The sequence below is a fragment of the Alosa alosa genome, chromosome 22 (assembly GCF_017589495.1).
Source record: "Alosa alosa isolate M-15738 ecotype Scorff River chromosome 22, AALO_Geno_1.1, whole genome shotgun sequence".
NCBI lineage: Eukaryota > Metazoa > Chordata > Actinopteri > Clupeiformes > Clupeidae > Alosa > Alosa alosa.
This window is the reverse complement of record NC_063210.1, coordinates 20,099,432-20,119,420: the sequence shown is the minus strand read 5'-3', so window position 1 is coordinate 20,119,420 and position 19,989 is coordinate 20,099,432. Positions and strand designations below refer to the sequence as shown.

The 19,989-nt window shown below is 41.2% G+C and overlaps 1 protein-coding gene across 7 annotated transcripts in view; it reads right to left on the bottom strand.

Annotated features, from left to right (window-relative positions):
- Positions 1-2,710: 2,710 nt before the first annotated feature.
- qki2 (QKI, KH domain containing, RNA binding 2) overlaps positions 2,711-19,989 on the bottom strand; it is a 55,203-nt gene continuing 37,924 nt past the window's right edge. The window contains exons 5-9 of one of the 7 annotated variants that reach the window (XM_048232486.1): positions 14,061-14,148; positions 13,487-13,777; positions 11,043-11,117; positions 10,365-10,423; positions 2,711-6,022 (exon numbers count right to left, since the gene is read on the bottom strand). In XM_048232486.1, coding sequence (XP_048088443.1) covers positions 10,407-10,423; positions 11,043-11,117; positions 13,487-13,777; positions 14,061-14,148 — 471 coding nt within the window. In that variant the 3' untranslated portion in view covers positions 2,711-6,022; positions 10,365-10,406. Of the gene's footprint in view, positions 6,023-6,805; positions 12,443-13,486; positions 13,778-14,060; positions 14,149-19,989 lie in introns of those variants that run through there. The other 6 variants (XM_048232489.1, XR_007192302.1, XM_048232487.1 and 3 more) reach the window with 6 other exon arrangements.

The following is a 19,989-nucleotide window of genomic DNA, read 5'->3' as shown; positions in this document are numbered from 1 at the left end:
ACTTTGAAGGAGATCTGAGATGCATTCAAATTCAAAAGGCAGACAAATGTGCAGTTTTTTTTTTGGGTCTGCCTTGAGTTTTTTTGCATAAACAAAACTGAGGAGGTAGATCTCTGTGAGCAGAGGTAGACACTGTAGCTAGAGCAAGGCCTCCTGTTTGAATTGAAAACATTTGGATGTTTACACAAAAATGTCCTAATTAAAGCATTCAAAGAAAACCCCTATTGCTTTGAACGTTTGCTGAATGTTGGCCTGGATGTTAACAGAGAATAGACATAATTATTTTAAGCTTTCCTGAGCTTTGAGATGTCTTGTGTTTAATTTGTAATTTGTGCATATATATATATATATATCAAAAACAATTTAGATTTTTGTGTGTGTGTGTGTGTGTGTGTGTTGGGGGCTGGGGTGCCTTTATTATGACAAGACAGTGAACAGGCAGACAGGAAACGAGTGGGAGAGAGAGATGGGATGATGGGATAGGATCAGGAAATGACCCGGACTCGAACCCGGGTCTCCATGGGCACTTGGACCCGCATGTTGTATGAGCGCTGTGGCCAGTTGCACCACAGTTTGACAGCTGCAGTGTTAGTAAATGTGGGCATGCTTCCTTACCCCTCACCCTTACAGCAGGACAAATAGGAGGCGAAAAAAGAACATGTTTTTTCCCCCCTGTAAGGCCCTCAAGGCCCCTGAACAGCTGGAAACACACACACACACACACACACACACACAAAAACACACAACATATAAGTCATTGAGTAATGATGAGATGATGTGTGAGTGTGTGTTTGTGTGTGCATTTTTCTTCAGTTTCATCATAATCTCCCTTTATGATATTTTAGATATGCAAGTGGAGCAACACACACACACACACACACACACACACACACACACACACACACACATTCTAAGCAACAGCCGGTTAAACAACCATTACATTTGTGCGACACACAATCATTTGATTTCTGACATTTATATGCCATTTTGTCTAGAAAAATCTCTCACAACTACCCCATGATTAGTAGGCAAGTGTATGGGCACATTAAGAAGCTACAGAGAGACAGTGACAAAGTTAGTTTATTTTAAAAACTATGATTTTAATATACTGCTATTTTCAGTACAGAGTTATTTTGTCCAGCATGTATATAATTTGTAAAAAGTTAATTTTGACACTCATTTTCTCCTTAATTTTCAAACAGTTCATGTTTAAATAGAACCAAAGCAGACAGAAGAAATTATAACAGATGTTAATGATACAGAGCTTGTCAAAATGTTAGTACTGCTGGCCAGAAAAGATTATTAATTAAAACAATAGTAATCATACTAAATGGTTAATATCTCACTCGATTTACATAGAAAGGCACAGAATGCAAGCAACATCGAAAACTCAAAATTAAAGACAAGCCATTTGACCTCCAGTCGACCACTTTTTTTCTCATAGAAAGTACAAGCAACTCCCAGATATTTTCCCAAATACTGCAAGGCCTCATGTCATTACACCAATGGACCCACCTGGGCCCTATAGAGTTAATGGTAACACACTACAGCCCCCCCCCCCTTTCTGTTATACATTAGGGAAGTGTTCTGACACCCCAGTGATGGGTTGTGGCTGGTAAACTACCCCCCCACCCATTTATTATTTTATTTTTATCAAATCGTCTTTTTGCAATAAGGCATACTGTTCAAATCTGAAATGTAATTTAATGTTATTTCTCACATACAAAATATGATAGAAAAATACATTATAAATTTGTTACAATGGTTATAAATGTAACCATTTACTCACATAGGCAAGTACTTGGGCACCATAAAAAAACAGTGTCTATCTGGGGTTGAAATGTTGAATGTAGAAACAAAATGGAAGAAAAAACATACACTCACTCTCCTTCACACACACACACACAAATACGCACACACACACACACACACACACACATTCTAAGCAACAGCCGGTTAAACAACCATTACATTTGTGCGACACACAATCATTTGATTTCTGACATTTATATGCCATTTTGTCTAGAAAAATCTCTCACAACTACCCCATGATTAGTAGGCAAGTGTATGGGCACATTAAAAGCTACAGAGAGACAGTGACAAAGTTAGTTTATTTTAAAAACTATGATTTTAATATACTGCTATTTTCAGTACAGAGTTATTTTGTCCAGCATGTATATAATTTGTAAAAAGTTAATTTTGACACTCATTTTCTCCTTAATTTTCAAACAGTTCATGTTTAAATAGAACCAAAGCAGACAGAAGAAATTATAACAGATGTTAATGATACAGAGCTTGTCAAAATGTTAGTACTGCTGGCCAGAAAAGATTATTAATTAAAACAATAGTAATCATACTAAATGGTTAATATCTCACTTTCGATTTACATAGAAAGGCACAGAATGCAAGCAACATCGAAAACTCAAAATTAAAGACAAGCCATTTGACCTCCAGTCGACCACTTTTTTTCTCATAGAAAGTACAAGCAACTCCCAGATATTTTCCCAAATACTGCAAGGCCTCATGTCATTACACCAATGGACCCACCTGGGCCCTATAGAGTTAATGGTAACACACTACAGCCCCCTTTCTGTTATACATTAGGGGAAGTGTTCTGACACCCCAGTGATGGGTTGTGGCTGGTAAACTACCCCCCCACCCATTTATTATTTTATTTTTATCAAATCGTCTTTTGCAATAAGGCATACTGTTCAAATCTGGAAATGTAATTTAATGTTATTTCTCACATACAAAATATGATAGAAAAATACATTATAAATTTGTTACAATGGTTATAAATGTAACCATTTACTCACATAGGCAAGTACTTGGGCACCATAAAAAAACAGTGTCTATCTGGGGTTGAAATGTTGAATGTAGAAACAAAATGGAAGAAAAAAAACATACACTCACTCTCCTTCACACACACACACACACACACACACACACACACACACACACACACACACACACACATACACACATACACACACACAAACTGTCACACACATATACACACACACACACACACACACACACACAAACTGTCACACACATACATACAAAACACAGCAAAAAGTGACCATAATAATACTGATGATGTAAAGGGCTTCAACAAAAATATTATAAAACAACTAAATAAGAAAAACTAAATAAGAAAAACAAACTCCAGTTCCTGATGAGATGCCGTGATAAAACATAAACCTTCACTGAGACCTTCACTGGCATCACATCAACTGCAATTTTATATATCCACACATGTGTGTATATTCTGTATATATATATTGCATTTAAACTGCTTCTAGTCTTTCCCCACACATGTAACAAAACATATCAGCATAATCACATCCCCTTCAAAAACATTCCTTATGGCACTGCGTAAAATGACGAAACCGAAAAAGATACGAAACCATTCACATGAAGACGAGACCATGTAGTAAGACACAAAACCAGGCAGTTCTGTAGCTTAGGACTTTAAAAAAACGGTCTGTTCCTAGCCTAGAGCTTGAACTTCCGGATTGCATCCACCTTCCTGATGACAATGGCAGTGGAAAAACAACGATGCAATTGTTTTTTTGTTTTTTTTTTACATATTTACTTTTTATGTTTTCATATTTACGTAAAACATTTTTTTGTGCATAGTTATTTCCCTCACTGGATTTGTGATATTTCTTATCTTATTTGTGATATTTCTTATTTCCCTCACTGGATTTGTGATACATCTTATTGAATTGCTGTGACTCATACCAAATAGAAATGATCAAATTTAACATCACAGTGTTGTTTAAACCCCCAAATGTGCAGATATCTGCTTTAAAATGCTGATTGGCCTGGCTACCTTTGTTTGAGTATTTTATTTATAAAAAAAAAATATATATATAGGCTTAACTCTGACTTAACCACTTTCCTCTGTGAGCAAACAACTTCAGAAAGTGTGGAGGATGATAAAGGATGTTTAGAGGACTGCAACATAAATGCGAGGTTGCATAGATCATAAGAAATGAATCAGCGGATAAGAACACATTGGAGTCCGTCTTTTTAAGTGTTAAGGCAAAAAAAAGTGTTGGGGGGGGTATAGCGCTTCTTTCCAGTTCAACATGTATTAACAGAATCTGAATCAAACTGTTATTTCCCGAAATACCTAACAATTGTGTTCAGTTGAGAAACTATTTGAGAAACCTAATTGTTTTCATAACAGTTCATAAGGCTCAAAGAGTCCAAAATTTGACCATAGCATGGTTGCACGTGGCATGGGTTACTCTACCTTCAACCCCAGTATCTTGGTCAGAGCTGCCATGTGCCAGGTCTGTACACAGACTAGCTTGAGTAGGCTACAAACAAAAAAAAGCTACAATAAAAAAGTAAAATGTGTAAAATTTTGTAAGGCTACTGTTTTTGGTGCTTCTCAAAACACTACTTAGAGCACCTGAAGTTATGCAGTCTACAACTGTGTTTGTGTACAACAAATTTGGCAAATAATGGGTAAGGTTTGGCTTCAAATGTAAAACAGATGGCTTCAAAATAAAAGTGAGATGCTGGAAATAGTTTAGTCTCTCCTGTCATTGTGTTTACCAAAACATTTTTCACTGCAACATGAGTAGCACAATTTCAAAAATCGCACACACCAGTATTATGTGTTGTTGTCTATTACTTGAATTAATTAGTTAGAAGATTAACCTGATATGTGGTTAGGAGCACATCCCTTGGGACATTCAAAATCCACAATCGTGTGTAAAATAAGGCACTTCTTTAGGTATTATTTTTGTCACTGACAAAAATAATTGTTTGATTTAAAAAAGAAAAACAAAAACAATCAAAAGGCTGTTTTGGTCTCTTAAAAATGTCCTTGTCAATGCAAACAAAGAAAGGTTTCTATCTTTGTTCATCAAACAATGTGACAATACTGAAGTTTGATACAAAAGGATTGCGTTGAGAAAAATATACTCTCCTTTCCGTCCAGAAGCACCTTTGCATCAAAAGTGTTGATCTTCGGGCTGAGTGTTATTTCATTTCATTCTCAGGTTTCGTGATGTGTGCGTATGACATGGGTTGGAAGCGAGTTGGAGGCAAACATGGCTTATACATCCCATAGTTTGAAGTTGTTGCCATAGAAAAAAGGAAGCAACCTGGACATGTTTATGTGTTCTGACCTATCAGGGACCCAACTGACTCACTCATACATGTTCTCCTCTCTCTCTTTCACACACACACACACACACACTCTCTCACACACTCATAACCTCTTCAAACTGGTCCCACCCAAAGCCCACCTGACACCCAGCTCTGTGTATGTGAAATCTAATGCTTACAGAAAGGCAACTTTTTGTTTTCGTTCAAAACACTTGTAGACCATGAAAAACATACCAAAAACATGATAAAATCTGATCCTCCGGGTCTGTGTCTGTGTGTGTGTGCATTCATATAGCTGTGTATCTACATAAAGTTTTACTCATTACAACAAGTGTGTGTGTGTGTGTGTGTGTGTGTGTGTGTGTGTGTGTGTGTGTGTGTGTGTGTGCCCGTAGTGAAGCTGATAGAGAGGTGTAGGGTCATGTCGATCAGTGGAAGTGGACTGGACCTCATTATTGCTTTACAATGCCTCAGTGCAGGTATGGAGTCCCACCCCCACCCCACTCTACCTCACCTAGCCAAAAAAGGCCAGTGGAGGTTGTATACCGTATTGTGTGTGTGTGTGTGTGTGTGTGTGTGTGTGTGTGTGTGTGTGTGTGTGTGTGTCTGTGTGTGTGTGTGAGGGTGAGAGGAGTTGGGGTAATAAGTCTTTGAGAGGGGAGGGAGGTTGGGTTGTTGAGGAGTGGATGAGCCTCACCACCGAGCCGCTGTTGGGTTAAGCGGTAAAGCTGCGTCCCGGCTCGCCTGAACGCCGAACCAGAGCCAACCGCAAGACAGACAAGCGAAGGACGAGCCAAGGTCAGAGAACTGGTCAGCAGGCAGGCAATGGTCAGGTCATCATTGGGTGAAGAGTTCAGAGGTCAGAAGGTCAAAGGTTAGTTGCCGGTGGCGGCTGGGTGGTTAGGAGAAAAAAATAAAATAAAATAAAATAATAACAAGAGACGGACATAAAAAAGGAAGGAAAATAATAAACGACAAAAAAGAGGAGGGGGAAAAACAAACAAACAGAAAGGAGACAAAAAGAAAAAAGATAGAAAAAAGGAGATTAGTTTCAGCTAGTGACGGTCGGATGACAACATGACAAATAAACTATACCACAGCTACTGCAAAGAGCTCTGCTGCTGCTCCCTCTCCCACCCACCGTGCGCATGACTACAGAAACGTTAAACAACACAGCAGGGAAATAAAAATCATGAAAGCCTCATGATTTCAACACCCCCACCCCCATCCTCCCCAACCCCATCCGCCCCACCCTTAATGTGAAAAAGGTTAAAGAAGCAAAGGGGTCAAATCAATTATGAAGTTTCAATGGATTTTAAATGGCACTACGAATGGTTAGTAGCAGTCAACAGACATTTGAAAGCTAGAGATAAAGATCGACTAAGGGACAGGTGGAGAGCTACATGACACAAAAGCGGCTAGTCTTTGCAAGCCAAATCAACGTGTGAACTGTGGAGATTTATGGGAGAAATTAAATCGACACTATAGTTATCCTCTGACTGCTAATAAGCATTAGGGCGCCATCCCGGATCTAAAAGCATCAAAGCAACTAGTATGATGAGGATGGTCATGAGCTGTTACCAAGGTGATTTGAGGGGGGACATTATGGAAACAATGCTAATATGCTAATTGTTTCAGTAGACTGAACAAACTTATAGCTTATACTTTCGTTGGGTTGTTTTTTTCCAAGTCATGGAAACTTTATTGCTTTTCAATTTTTGTATCTATTTACAAACAGTATGAAAACATGACGCTAATCATACAAGGCAGAGCTAAAAAAACATACTTCTTCTTCTTCTGCAGAGGTGCGGCTAAAAGGAAAATGCTATCACACAAGCGAAACAAAAAAGCTACTTCTGAGACTCACTGACATCAATCTGAAATATAGGATAGAAAATAAACTTCATACCAATACTGAGTCATTTCCATATAACACCCTGTAAAGTGGAATTCCCCCTCCCTCCCTCCCCTAATAAAAAGGAAATATTTTGTAGGACACAAGAATGTTTGAGATTGAATATTTCTATCTTTGCCTACAAAGATCCCTCTAGCATATTGTTGCTATTTGCAAATACAATAGACATCTGGTAAATCATAACCGCTTTTTGTTTATAGTTAAGCACATCATTTTCATAAAGTTTTTTCTTTAAAAAGAACCACACAGGTATATACGATTTTCTTTTCTATTTTTTTTTTTGCAATCACATAACATCAACAACATCATCAACCACATGAAATGAAGGAAGCTTACAGTAAAACAAACAAACAAATAGAAAAAGACAAAAACAACAACAAAAAACAACAAAAACAAAAAATAAAAATGTGGAATAGTTCTCTGTTTAAATGTCAACTCTGTTCTCTCTCTTATACGTTTAACGTGCAGTTCTCTCATCTCATTTTATCTTTCTATGAGGTCTCTGAGTTTCTGTGTATTTTTTTTCACTTAGCTCTTCCATGTGTGCCCTGTCTGCAGACAGACTAGAGCTGGCAATGATCTATTTGTCGTCTTCTCAGTGCAAAGTTCATATTTGTGCCGTATCATTTTTTGGTAGCACTTTACTAGAACCTTCTATCATTAGACTAACATATTCACATCCTAAACATGTCATGTCAGATACCACATCATTTCTAAGGTTGTGACCTTACAGTCAAGGTCTAGTAATTTAAAGGTCTAATTTAAAGATTACTAGATTAAAGATCACATTACAGTGGCCATTTTCATGAAAGCATAGCTTAGCATGATATACAATCTGCTATGGCATCTAAATTCTGACTGCAGTCATGACAACGATCGTTAATGACAATGTGACACCATTAAACCATTAGATGCCGACGATCACAATGACCATTTATTGGACAGAACTTTGGCCATAACATGTTTAAGACCTGGGTATGTCTCCTCTGAGACAAAAGGCTCCAGTAAAATGATACCTAATTTAAAAAAAAGTAATTCTCTTTTAACGGGACCTGGCAACCGAGAGCTTATAGACAAGAGTACAGTAGCACCACTTTTCGTTAGAATGGTCACTGGGACTGTGGGACCACCTGATTGGTCAGGAGGACCAAGCAGCAACCAGGAAGTAGAGTGACTTGACAACAGATGTGAGATGTTATATAAGTATGTGTCAGGGGAAAGGAGATATCAAGCTTATGGATGCCAGACCCCGTCAAAATATAATACCCTTTATGATTCAAGTGAAATTGATCTGGTTTATAAACTGCCCATGCTTTATGGCAAATTCAGATTGGAAGGCTTTTTACATGTAAATTAGACGTTAGAATTTACTTATCCTCTACCTAAACCTAGTTTATTATATTTTGGCTTTTCATTTTGTTTTGATTTTCATTTTGTTTTTGACATAATACGGTCCACACATTTTTCTCAATACAGATTTTCTGGTAAAGGGGAGGAAAGTAGGAGACCAATTCGCATTTTGGTGCTTTTTTTAAGGAACAATAATTCAAAACACTGAAAATAAGATTGAAATACAAACAAATGTCAAGGGCAGTTGGTTGAACCAGATCGATTTCACTATTGTGCAATTTCACCGTTGTTTCTCATTAATCGGGTCAGTTTATATATATATTTATATAAATGTGTTTCTCCATTACATAGTTAAGATTGTGTTAAGATCTTATAATACTAACTTCACATAAGCTTTGCTGTCATCCATCAGTAGGTTCTCACATTTAACTTTCTCTTATAAGCGAGCATTTATCTTATATGTACAGTTTTGGCACATCGGTGGTGTTCCAAATGTGAGTCATTATAAGGTCTGTTACAGAGCTCTCTTCAAAACTGGAACTGCGAGATTCCCTTAGACCCAGTTCATGTTTACGTTAGGCATGCAGTAGGCTGAACATGACGCGTCGAAAGAAATAAAAAGTGCTGTGAATAAGGACTGTCTTTGCCACAAAGGAAATGAAAATCAAACTAATCTGGAGTAAAAAAAAAGGGAAATTAGCAAATGAAAAGCAAGAAAACGAGAAACAGACACAAACATCATGATGCAAGCTCAATTCACAATGAGAGCACAAAAAAATCCGCAATCCAATGAAATCATACAATGCAATGACAATGTATAAATTAAAAAAGAAATGTTTAAAAGGACGATCTTAAGACAATGCAGATACAATGAAAAAGTTTGTGTGTGTGTATACACGTGTGTGTTTCTGTTAAAGGTGAAAATCTGAACATGGGGGGTGAACGTGGCAGACATGATTTAGCCAGGAAGTTTAAAGGTGTACTTCCTGTATCTATAGTAGCTTACAGAGGCATGTCTCTTCAAATTCTCAAATGTCTATTTTTGACTACACAGAGTAAAACGGCATTCAAACATTGGGAATAGACAGGGAATAGCAGACATCCTCAAGAATTACACACGCAGATGCTAACTAGCAATATCCTTACTTCCTGGTCCTTCCGTGATCTGATCGAGTAAGATTGCCTGAGACTCAGATCGTCACGTGGCCCCTAAGACGAGAACGAGGCTGGCTAAGATTCCGAGTGCACTTCAACCGAAAACTACATGGAACTCTAGCTTGAGAGTTATTTTTTGAGAACTCCAAGCTCAAAAAGGAATGTGCTTTTCAATTTTTTACCCCTCTCCCTCTTTCAATTTTGGAACGATGGCTCGGTTTGCTAAAAACACAAACCGACTCGAGTAAGACAAGTCTCATGAGGACAAAAGTCAAGGGGGTAAAAGGAAAAAAAAACAGTAAGAGTGCCGCAACTGATATTGGAAAATAATCAAAATAACAGAGTTCTGATCAGACAGTCGAGAGCCACGTCTACAGACACAGACGACTGCACATCTGCCCTGCTAGGCACACTACTCGCTCGTTGCCAGAGGAGTCTGTGGCCTTGTTTTATTAACAACTACACCCCCCCCTCCGAATGGCCTTGATGGGTCGATCTTAGAGGACGAGCAGTAACATGTAAAGGGGAATTAGCTTCTGGACTTCTCTTCTTGGTTATTTCTTTTCGTGTTTTTTATTTCGTTCCAATATTTACTGCAACTGTCCATGACCTATACTGGACTTCTGACAGCGTCTCCTTGAGAGCTGAAGTACAAGTTTGGTCTGATGATTGGTATGGGAATGTAAAGCCTCTCACAGACCTCCTAAGACCCCAGAAAAAAACATTCCCCAATATACTGTTGCTAACCCCATGCAAGCCCGGGAGAAAGTCTGTCTAATGGGTAATTAATGAGTAATTAATGAGATCTACACACCCTGATCTGGTCCAGTCTCTGGGTTGGCCTAATCAGACCAGCTTAGAACCAGAGGTGCTCTGAAATTAGCAAACAAAGGCAAATATTCATCATGTACATTTTCAAAACACTTCTACGTCTACGCTGGGAAATTGCTGCAAATATTGAAATGTGCAAATGTTCAAACAGTCGGAGAAAGAAGTTCTTGGCGAACAAGCATGGATTTCAGAACCATGGAACAATTTGGAATGTTTACACGGAATAAAAAAACATTCAAGTTCAAAAATTCAGGAAAAAAATAGGTTTGCCCCAAAAATTCACCTCTGTTCACAGAATTTGAATGCACCTCTGGCCTGTTATAAAAAATCACTGCCGTCTTGATAAATGTATGAAATTAATTTAAGTGCACCAGAATGTGTGATAATGGATTTGAAATTATACAAGGAAACGTGTCAAGCTTATAAATACGACATCAAACACAATGTGTTGCGACATGAGGCAATATAAAATTAAGACTTGCAAATGTAATATGACTGTGTTCCCTGATAACCCAATCCCAGAGACCCACATGTAAGACCACACACACACACACACACACGCACACAAAACACAACACTCAAAAAAGTTATACCTACACACAGATTCCATCAACACTTAAAAGGCATAACCACACAAGGAGAAGACTGGAGCTAAACTAACCTCGATCGGCAGTCACAACCCTTTGGTAGGGGTGGACGCGCATATCGTGCCTTCGAACTTTAGTAGTCACCGCCCCTGCTCGCGTGGTAACGGGATTACCCAACAAAACAAAAGAGGGAATGAGATTAGGCAGAAGATCATTTCAGAAACACACACGGCAAGAAAACACACACACACACACACGGTCAGTATTGGTCAGATAGTAGAAGGCAAGCCTACAGTCGTTGCAATTCACACACAAGTCAAAAAACACACATGTAGTAGAAATCTATCCATCCATCAAGCATGTAAGAAAAACTTGTAAAACAACAACCAAAGAAAACATAAACAAAAACAAAAGCACAGGTAAGGCACGAGAAAAACCAATCACGCTTTCATTAGAGACTCTTGGATTGGATTTAACACTGTAGTACTGGGGTGTGGGGATGTGTGTGTTTGTGGATCTCACACACAAACATTTGCGTTTAAATATAAACATGTTGCAAACTGTGAAGTAGTGTTCCCTGGTTTAAAAATAGACAATAGCATTTCCAGGCCTTCCACCTACATAAGGCTGTCATAAGCCCTTACTAAAGGAGGACATTTAGTCTTATGTCTGGTCAAATCCACACTGAGTTTGTACCAGTAATCACATAACAAAGCACACTCATCAGTGCTTCAAAGTTCAAAATAGTCATAGATTTTTAACTTTTAGTTTTTAGTTTTAAGTAGAATATTTTTATGGAGCGCTATGTAAATCAAGATTGTTCTTTTCAGAACCAGGAAAAGTCTACCAAGAAGCAAAAAATGAATTCCATTTACTTCAATAGCATTTCGAACATTTCAGATTCTGAGGCACTCTTTTATAATCTCACCTATAAGAAGTTTAAGGAGTCGGAGACTCAATCATTTCCAGTTTTAGAGATCCCTAAACAGACATCCCCGCTGACCAGACTGCAGTGTTTCAAACTGTACACATTCAGCTCTACTGACTACTATAAGGCTTTATGAGAGCGTCAATACATCAGTTTGATCAAAAATAGTTTAAAATATATCATTTTGTTTGCTTGTTTGTCATTATTTTTTAATCCATGAGTCATTAGACATAAAGAGATGAATTAAAAGTAATCTCCATAGTTACGGCCAGTGTAAACATCAGTAGTTATTAGCTTCTTATCTGTCTGTCTGTCTGTCTGTCTGTCTGTCAGGGTCTGACTGACTGACTGACTTAATGCTACGTCTGTGTTCGCTTTCATACGTCTGTTTGTTTAGTTTTCGCTTGTTTGTTTTTTTGTTCATTTATTCGTTCGTTCGTTTCCATGGCAGCTGTAAAACAAAACACGCATTAACACTTGGGCAGAGGCGTGCTCGGCGCTAGTTCATCGGAGAGCGCTACTAGCCCTTCGTTGGGAAAGCCATACCTAAAGGAAGAGAAAGGATGGAGGCCATTAGTCTCCTTGAGGCATACGCTAGTGTCCAAACTCAAGGGTTCAAATTTACATCAACCCCACATGAACTAAACACTACATTTTCACCAGCTCCACTTTCCTTAAATTCAGGTATTTAAATTAAAAGTTAAATTGAATTGGAAGTTCAAACGTATACAGCTGTCATGCCCGTCAACAGTGTTGGAACTTGAAACAAGCTTACATTCAAGCTAATGAAAGCCAATATAAGATTTATAAGACTGCCCCATTAGCTAATATATGCTATAATTTAAAAATAGCTTCTAGTCTAGAAAACGCCTTAGAGTCGTCTTTACACATACGTTACATTAAACTAAATGTTTAATCTGACAATCTATAATCCAAACACCCCCTAATTTCAAATCATTAATTAATTCATTAATACTCATTAATCAAAAATTCACAGTCAGCTTTTCCATTAGTGGATAAATATAGCCATATTGCCATCTGGCTGTGCTGGTGGATCGGTGAATGCAGTGGCTGATTTTGAAGCAAGGACTAATACTGGGACTAAAAACAGTTGAAGGACGTCTGGTTTGAAGCACGAGTGCAATTTGCACCCGGCCCTGCTGTTTTGCTTGCTGCTTGCCGTCACTCTACTAAATATAAAGCCCTGGTGTCGAGCCATGCTAAGGGTTCAGGGACAGGAGCTTGACCCGAGCCGATTCACCTCTCTCACACACACACACACACACACACACACACACACACACACACACACACACACACACACACACACACACACACGCTACAATGGAACTGTTTGTCACAGAATTTAACATCAAGAGGTACACATTCATGCATAGCACACAGTATGCATGCACACACCATCTATACTCACACACACACACACACACACACATCCAAAAAGTTGCAGTGATTCATGCTTATAAGAACATGCAATAAAGGTTGCATCCTGCGCACACACATACACACATACGCACGTACACACACACACACACACACACACACACACACATCATGCACACACACACTTACCTAGCACTCCAGTGGAGTCAATGGGGTACTCGAGAATGGAAGGCGCCAGTGTGTAGGGGTAATCGTAGGGGGCATAGATGATGCCTGACTCGGGCGACTGCTGCATGAGGGTGCCGGGGTGCGGGGTGCCCGCGGGCATGAGAGCGGAGGTCTGGATCTGCCTGATGAGGGGCATGAGGGTGGGCTGGGCAGGCTGCGGCGCCCGCAGTGTGGCCGTGGGCATCACAGGGGAGGGGCCGGTCATGATGCGGGGAGCCTGGGCTGAGGCTGCCAGAGAGAAGGCCAGGGCTGCTGTATGCACCCACACACACACACACACACACACACATGGACACAGACACACACACACACACACACACACAGGGACAGAGAGACAATACACACAAGCACACACATACGGACACATACATACACACACAGGGACACACAAGCGCACACACACACACACAAACACACACACACAAACACACACAGAAATGTTTTTTAAGACATGTGTAGCCCATACATAATCCCAAACACATCCCAAATGTCTACACAAACACCCTCATGACAAATATGATGATGTCATCCTTACGCGACTTGACGTTGGCATCCCTGTAAGTGCCATTTAAGATGGCCAGCTCCATCAGCTGCATCTTCTTCAGACTGTCCTCGCCCTCAGCCTGTCAACACACACGCAGAAGAGAGAGAGAGAGGGAGAGGGAGAAAGAGAGAGAGAAAGAGAGAGAAATAAATACACATTAATACACTGCATTCCAATCTGGAGCTTTGTGCATGTCCAAAGGTTTTTCCCCTCCAGCTGCAGTGTGTGTGTGAGTGTGTGTGTGTGTGTGTGATATATGGTCCCATCACACACACATCTGGAGCAGATTAGGCGAGGCGTTAACCCAACATCTCCTCTCATCAGATAACACGCCACACAGCTTACATCTCATTACACACATGCTTATGTTTGTGTGTCTTAGACGCTCTTCCTGACCTTTGACCTTTTGGGATGCAGCTGTTAGGAGTGGCCTGTGTGCGTACTGTTTGTGTGTGTGTGGGTGTGTGTGTGTGTGAGAGAGAGAGAGAGAGAGAGACATTCATAGTCACAGCTTGAGTTACACTTTTGCCAAAAAACTAGCAGGCATGTGAGTAGATGCGAGCATGTGTGAGTGTGTGTGTGTGTGTGTGTGTGTGTGTGTGTGTGTGTGTGTGTGTGTGTGACTCATCTTGTGTAACTCTCAAGCCTGTGGGAGTGTGCAGAGGGACAAGGTTAAAGAAACAAGATCGTGTTACACTCTGGCGTTCAGCTCCCTCCTTTCCTCGCCATCCCCTTCTCTCTGTCTGTTCATCTCTCTCTCCTTCTCTCTTTCTCTCTCTCTATTTCTCTCTCCCTCTTTCTCTCTCTCCCTCTCTCTCTCTCTCTCTCTATTTCTCTCTCCCTCTCTCTTTCTCTCTCTCTATTTCTCTCTCCCTCTTTCTCTCTCTCTCTCTCTGCTGCATTTCTGTATCTCTTCATTAGTATATTTTTCCTATATATAACCTATATATCTATATGTTTTGTTAACATGTCTCCATCTGTCTCTCTCTCTCTTTCTTTATTGCTATATCTCTCCAAATCATTGGTTTTTTTTTCTTTCTCTCGTTTCTATGATTTTTTTCTTTCCATCTGTCTTATTTTCTTTCTTTTGCGGACCGACTGGATTGACTTCTCACTGCACCCATTTCATTCCCTTTTCTCTATATATATATCTCCTATATATAACCCTATCTCTATATATATATATCTTTCTCCTCCCTCTCCTACTCCCTCTCTCTCTCTCTCTCTCTCTCTCTCTCTCTCTCCCCCACTTCTCCTCTCTCTCTCTCTGTCCATATGTCTGTGAGAGTGAGGTCATCAGCTCTTTTCGGCCAACGACTGCTGCGCCACTGCCCAACCCTGGAGGGTGATGCCAGGGAGAGATGCCACACCATGCCAACGCAGGCTGCCGCCCCAGCACGACCTTCTAGGATTGCAAATCCTCAAAGCACCCAGTGAGATGAGACACTGCCCCAATGCCGCCTTTGCAGAGCTCCATTCTTCAATGCAAACCTTTGAGCAACCTGAGCAACCTTCTAACACAGCCTTCTAAGATTGCAAATCCTCAAAGGAGCCTGTGAGATGAGCCACTGTCCATATGCAGCCATTTAAGAGTGCAGATCCTCAATGAAACCTTCTGAGAGCATACATACCCTACGCAGTCTTATAAGTGTCCAGATCAGATCCTCAATGCATCCTTCTGAGAGCATACATACCCTCACATGATCTTATAAGACTGCAGATCAGATGCTCATTGCAACCTTTTGGGAGGACACCCTCTGCCTTCAGTGCAGATGATAAATACCATGGAAACTAATTTTCTATCAACCCAGCCACTACACCAGCTCACAGATGTCAAGCAGGTTCCCGAGGTTACGTAATCACAAGAGTAGCAAGGTTATTGACAACAATTTTATGGTTATATCATACGTAAGTATAAGTATAAGTATATATACTCTTTTGATCCCATGAGGGAAATTTGGTCTCTGCATTTATCCCAATCCGTGAATTAGTGAAACACACTCAGCCCACAGTGAACACACAGTGAGGTGAAGTACTTATAATTATAACAATACAAAAAGAAATAGACTGAATTAGAAAGTGATATAAAGTCGCTTTTACTGTATATTCCTTGTAAACACCATCAGTCCTCAGTCCTAAATGATAACTTTAAAAAGGCTTCCAGCAACAACCATATGTTGTCCAAAACATGTGATCCAAAACGTGATGACAATGTGAATGTACTGCACAGTCAATGTGAATGTACTGCAGTCTGCACCCTATTTCTCTACAGTACTGCAGTGAAAAAGAAATAACATAAAATACTGTCTATGGTGTGTGTGTACTGTACATGTGTACGTGATCATGAGGGTTCTATGGGTGTGTGTGTGTGTGTGTGTGTGTGTGTGTGTGTGTGTCTGCCCTACAGTATGTGCCATACAGCAGTGTGAGTGAGTGTGAGTGTGTGAGTGTGAGAGTGTGAGAGTGTGTGAGTGGGAGAGTGGGAGAGTGTGTGAGTGTGTGAGTGTGAGAGTGTGTGAGTGGGAGTTCAGACAGGCGATGAGGCCGTCGGGCCAGTCTGAGTTTGGCTAGTCTGCACCGACCAGCCAGGCAGCCAGGCAGCCGGACGGGCGAGCGGGCTGGGTCAACCCAGGTCAGACAGAACCAGGCAGCATGATCTTAATTATGTCAGCAAGCAGAAGAACCCTGAATGGCAGACCCATTCAGCTCGGATCAAGGGGGGATCGCGGCTTAGGCAGGAGCTCTGGACGGGCAGCCTCACCAGGGGAGCAGCTTGTTGCATGGCCATTACGGACTGGGGCAGAGCACAGGAGTGGAGGAGTGGAGGAGAGGAGGAGTGGAGGAGTGGAGGAGCGGAGGAGTGGAGGAGAGGAGGAGTGGAGGAGCAGAGGAGGTGGAGGAGTGGAGGAGAGGAGGAGTGGAGGAGAGGAGGAGGCGGAGGAGTGGAGGAGAGGAGGAGGCGGAGGAGTGGAGGAGAGGAGGTGGAGGAGCAGAGGAGTGGAGGAGAGGAGGAGTGGAGGAGCAGAGGAGTGGAGGAGGAGGAGGAGGAGTGGAGGTGGAGGAGGCGGAGGTGGAGGAGAGGAGGTGGAGGAGGAGGAGAGGAGGTGGAGGAGCAGAGAGTGGAGGAGTGGAGGAGGAGTGGAGGAGGAGGAGGAGGAGTGGAGGAGCAGAGGAGTGGAGAGGAGGAGTGGAGGAGTGGAGGAGCAGAGGAGTGGAGGAGTAGGAGAGGAGGAGGAGGAGTGATGAGTGAGGAGGAGGAGTGATGAGCAGAGGAGAGGATGAGTGATGAGTGATGGTTTGAGGAGCGGGAGGACAGATGAGCGGAGTGACAGGCTGTGGCTTTGAGACAGAGGAATGCATGGCGATCGGGTGGTTGAAATAGTGGCCCGTTAGTGTGGTATAATACGTGCTATTATCAGACCTGTGTGTGTGTGCTTGTGTGTAACAGGGGAAAACCACAAGGGCATGTGCATGTGTGTGTGTTTATCTGTGTGTGTGCGTGCGTATGTGTGTGTTTGTGTGTGTTTACATGTTTGTTTGTGTGAGTGTGTGTGTGTTTGTTTGCCGGTGTGTGCATGTGTGTGTGTGTGTGTGTGTGTGTGTGTGTGTGCTTAAATCTCAAACAAAAAATCCATCCATCCAACTAATCCATCCAACCAACTCAGCCTGATTAATCAATAAACAAAACCGCTTAAAAAATAACCAGTCCACGGCATGTCTGTTTGTTGTTGGATCTGCTGTATATTCTGACATGGAGGGGCAGGCAGAGGGAGGTGAATATCATCGATTAATATCATCTTCATTAAACACAATATCATTATCATTACACACACACACACACACACACACACTCACACAAACACACACACTACCTACTGAGTAAAAATAGACACTTATTTTCGGAGAGGTTTGGTTGCAGAAGCGTCCACTCCTTATCCTGTTAGTTTAGGGTGGGGAAGAGAAGGAAGTGTATTGTTATCAATGTTGTCCGAGTGTTTGTGTCTGTGTATTTTTCAGTGTGTGTACTACTTGTTATGGGTGGAGGGTCATACTGAGAGTAAAAAATGGTGTGTGTGTGTGTGTGCACCCTTTCAAATGTCTCACACTTTAGAAGAGCCTGGTATTATGATTATGTGTTTGTGTGTGTGTGTGTGTGTGTGTGTGTGTGTGTGTGTGTGTGTGTGTGTGTGTGTGTGTGTGTGTGTGTGTGTGTGTGTGTGTTTTCTGTACCCATGAGTATCAAAATCCTTTCTGTAAGAAATGTGATTGGTGGATTCAACAAAAAAATTAAAACTGAACTAAAGTCTGTGTTTAGTTCAGACGTGTGTGTGTGTGTGTGTGTGTGTGTGTGTGTGTGTGTGTATGTGTATTGTGTGTGTGTGTGTGTGTGTGTGTGTGTGTCTGTTCCAGTTCTCTGTGTGTTTAGCATGTTTATCTTACTCCCCACTGTCCTGTGTGATACTGAGCAACCACCATGTGAGATCATGAGAAACTGAGACTGTGTGGAAGACAAAGTGTGTGTGTGTGTGTGTGTGTGACAGCCAGATCAAAAACTGGGAACATCTCAAAGCACAGAACATTACATCAACTGACCAATGAGGATAAGGTGATGGAAAGGAATGACCAATCATAAGCCAGTACTGGTGTGAGAAGAACTGATGAGTGAGAAATACAAGAATGAAATAAAAGAAAGAAAGAAAGAAAGAAAGAAAGAAAGAAAGAAAGAAAGAGAGAAAGAAAGAAAGACAGAGATAATGATAATGGGAGAGTGTGACGAAGCAAGACTGAAAGTGAGAGAAATCAAATCGATGGGGTCCTTTTACTTGTCATGCATTGTTTGTCTATTTACGGTTTGGTATGAGGTAAGACTGTGGAAGAAAGAAATTGAAATAATACGGACCTTTTATTTATTTATTTATTGCATTATTTGTTATGCATTACTTGTTTGTCTATCTATTATTTCCATACGGCATCTGTTATTCTAGAAAGAGAGAGAGAGAGAGAGAGAGAGAGAGAGAGAGAAAGAGAGAGGCGGGACTAAAGACAAGCAAGAGTTTGAAACTATGTAGGAAAAAACAAAAAAAATTCTGCTGAATATCGAAACAATGCAACAATGTCAATGCAACCCAACTCCTTATCAAGCCTCCTCACAGGTTCAGAGTTTCACACGGTGAGAGAAGAAATGTCTCTCTCTCTCTCTCTCTCTCTCTCTCTCTGTCCATCTTCCTCTGCACTCCAAAACAACCCACCCCCCTCACACACACACACACCCACCCCATGGCACCCCTAAAAACCTCTTTGAGGAAGAAAGAGTGCAAGAGCGAGTGCAATACGTTACCACGGAGACGCCTTTATTTCACCCCTAATTACCTCTAATCCCAATAACCCCCCATCCCAAACACTCCACTCCAACTACCCCACCCAATTCAGCTCAGGCCAGACCCTAGACAGACAGGGGTAGGGGTAGAGAGAGAGAGAGAGGGGTAGAGAGAGAGGGGGAAGAGGGAGAGAAAGAGAGAGAGAGAGAGAGAGAGAGCATGTGTGTATTTGTGTACGTGTATATGTGAGACATAGGGACCTCACCCAAGGTAAATCTAACAAAAAAACAAACACAGACATAACACTACTGCAATAGATACTCAAACACACGCACAAATCCACAAACATGCACACAGACGCACAAACACACACACACACATTATGCTGTTACAACACTTGCCTTCCTCCAAAATCTCCTTACTGGACTGAACTCGGGAGGCATGGCAGTAATGGGGTGGCCCGACCGATGCTAAACCCATCAGGGTAATACGCTGCATGCCGGGTTGGGTCAAAATGAGCAACGCTTCATTGCAGTCACATCCTCAGGTGCTAAAGGGTGAGGCCAATCGAGACCATCTAACCAATATATTCATCCCAGCAG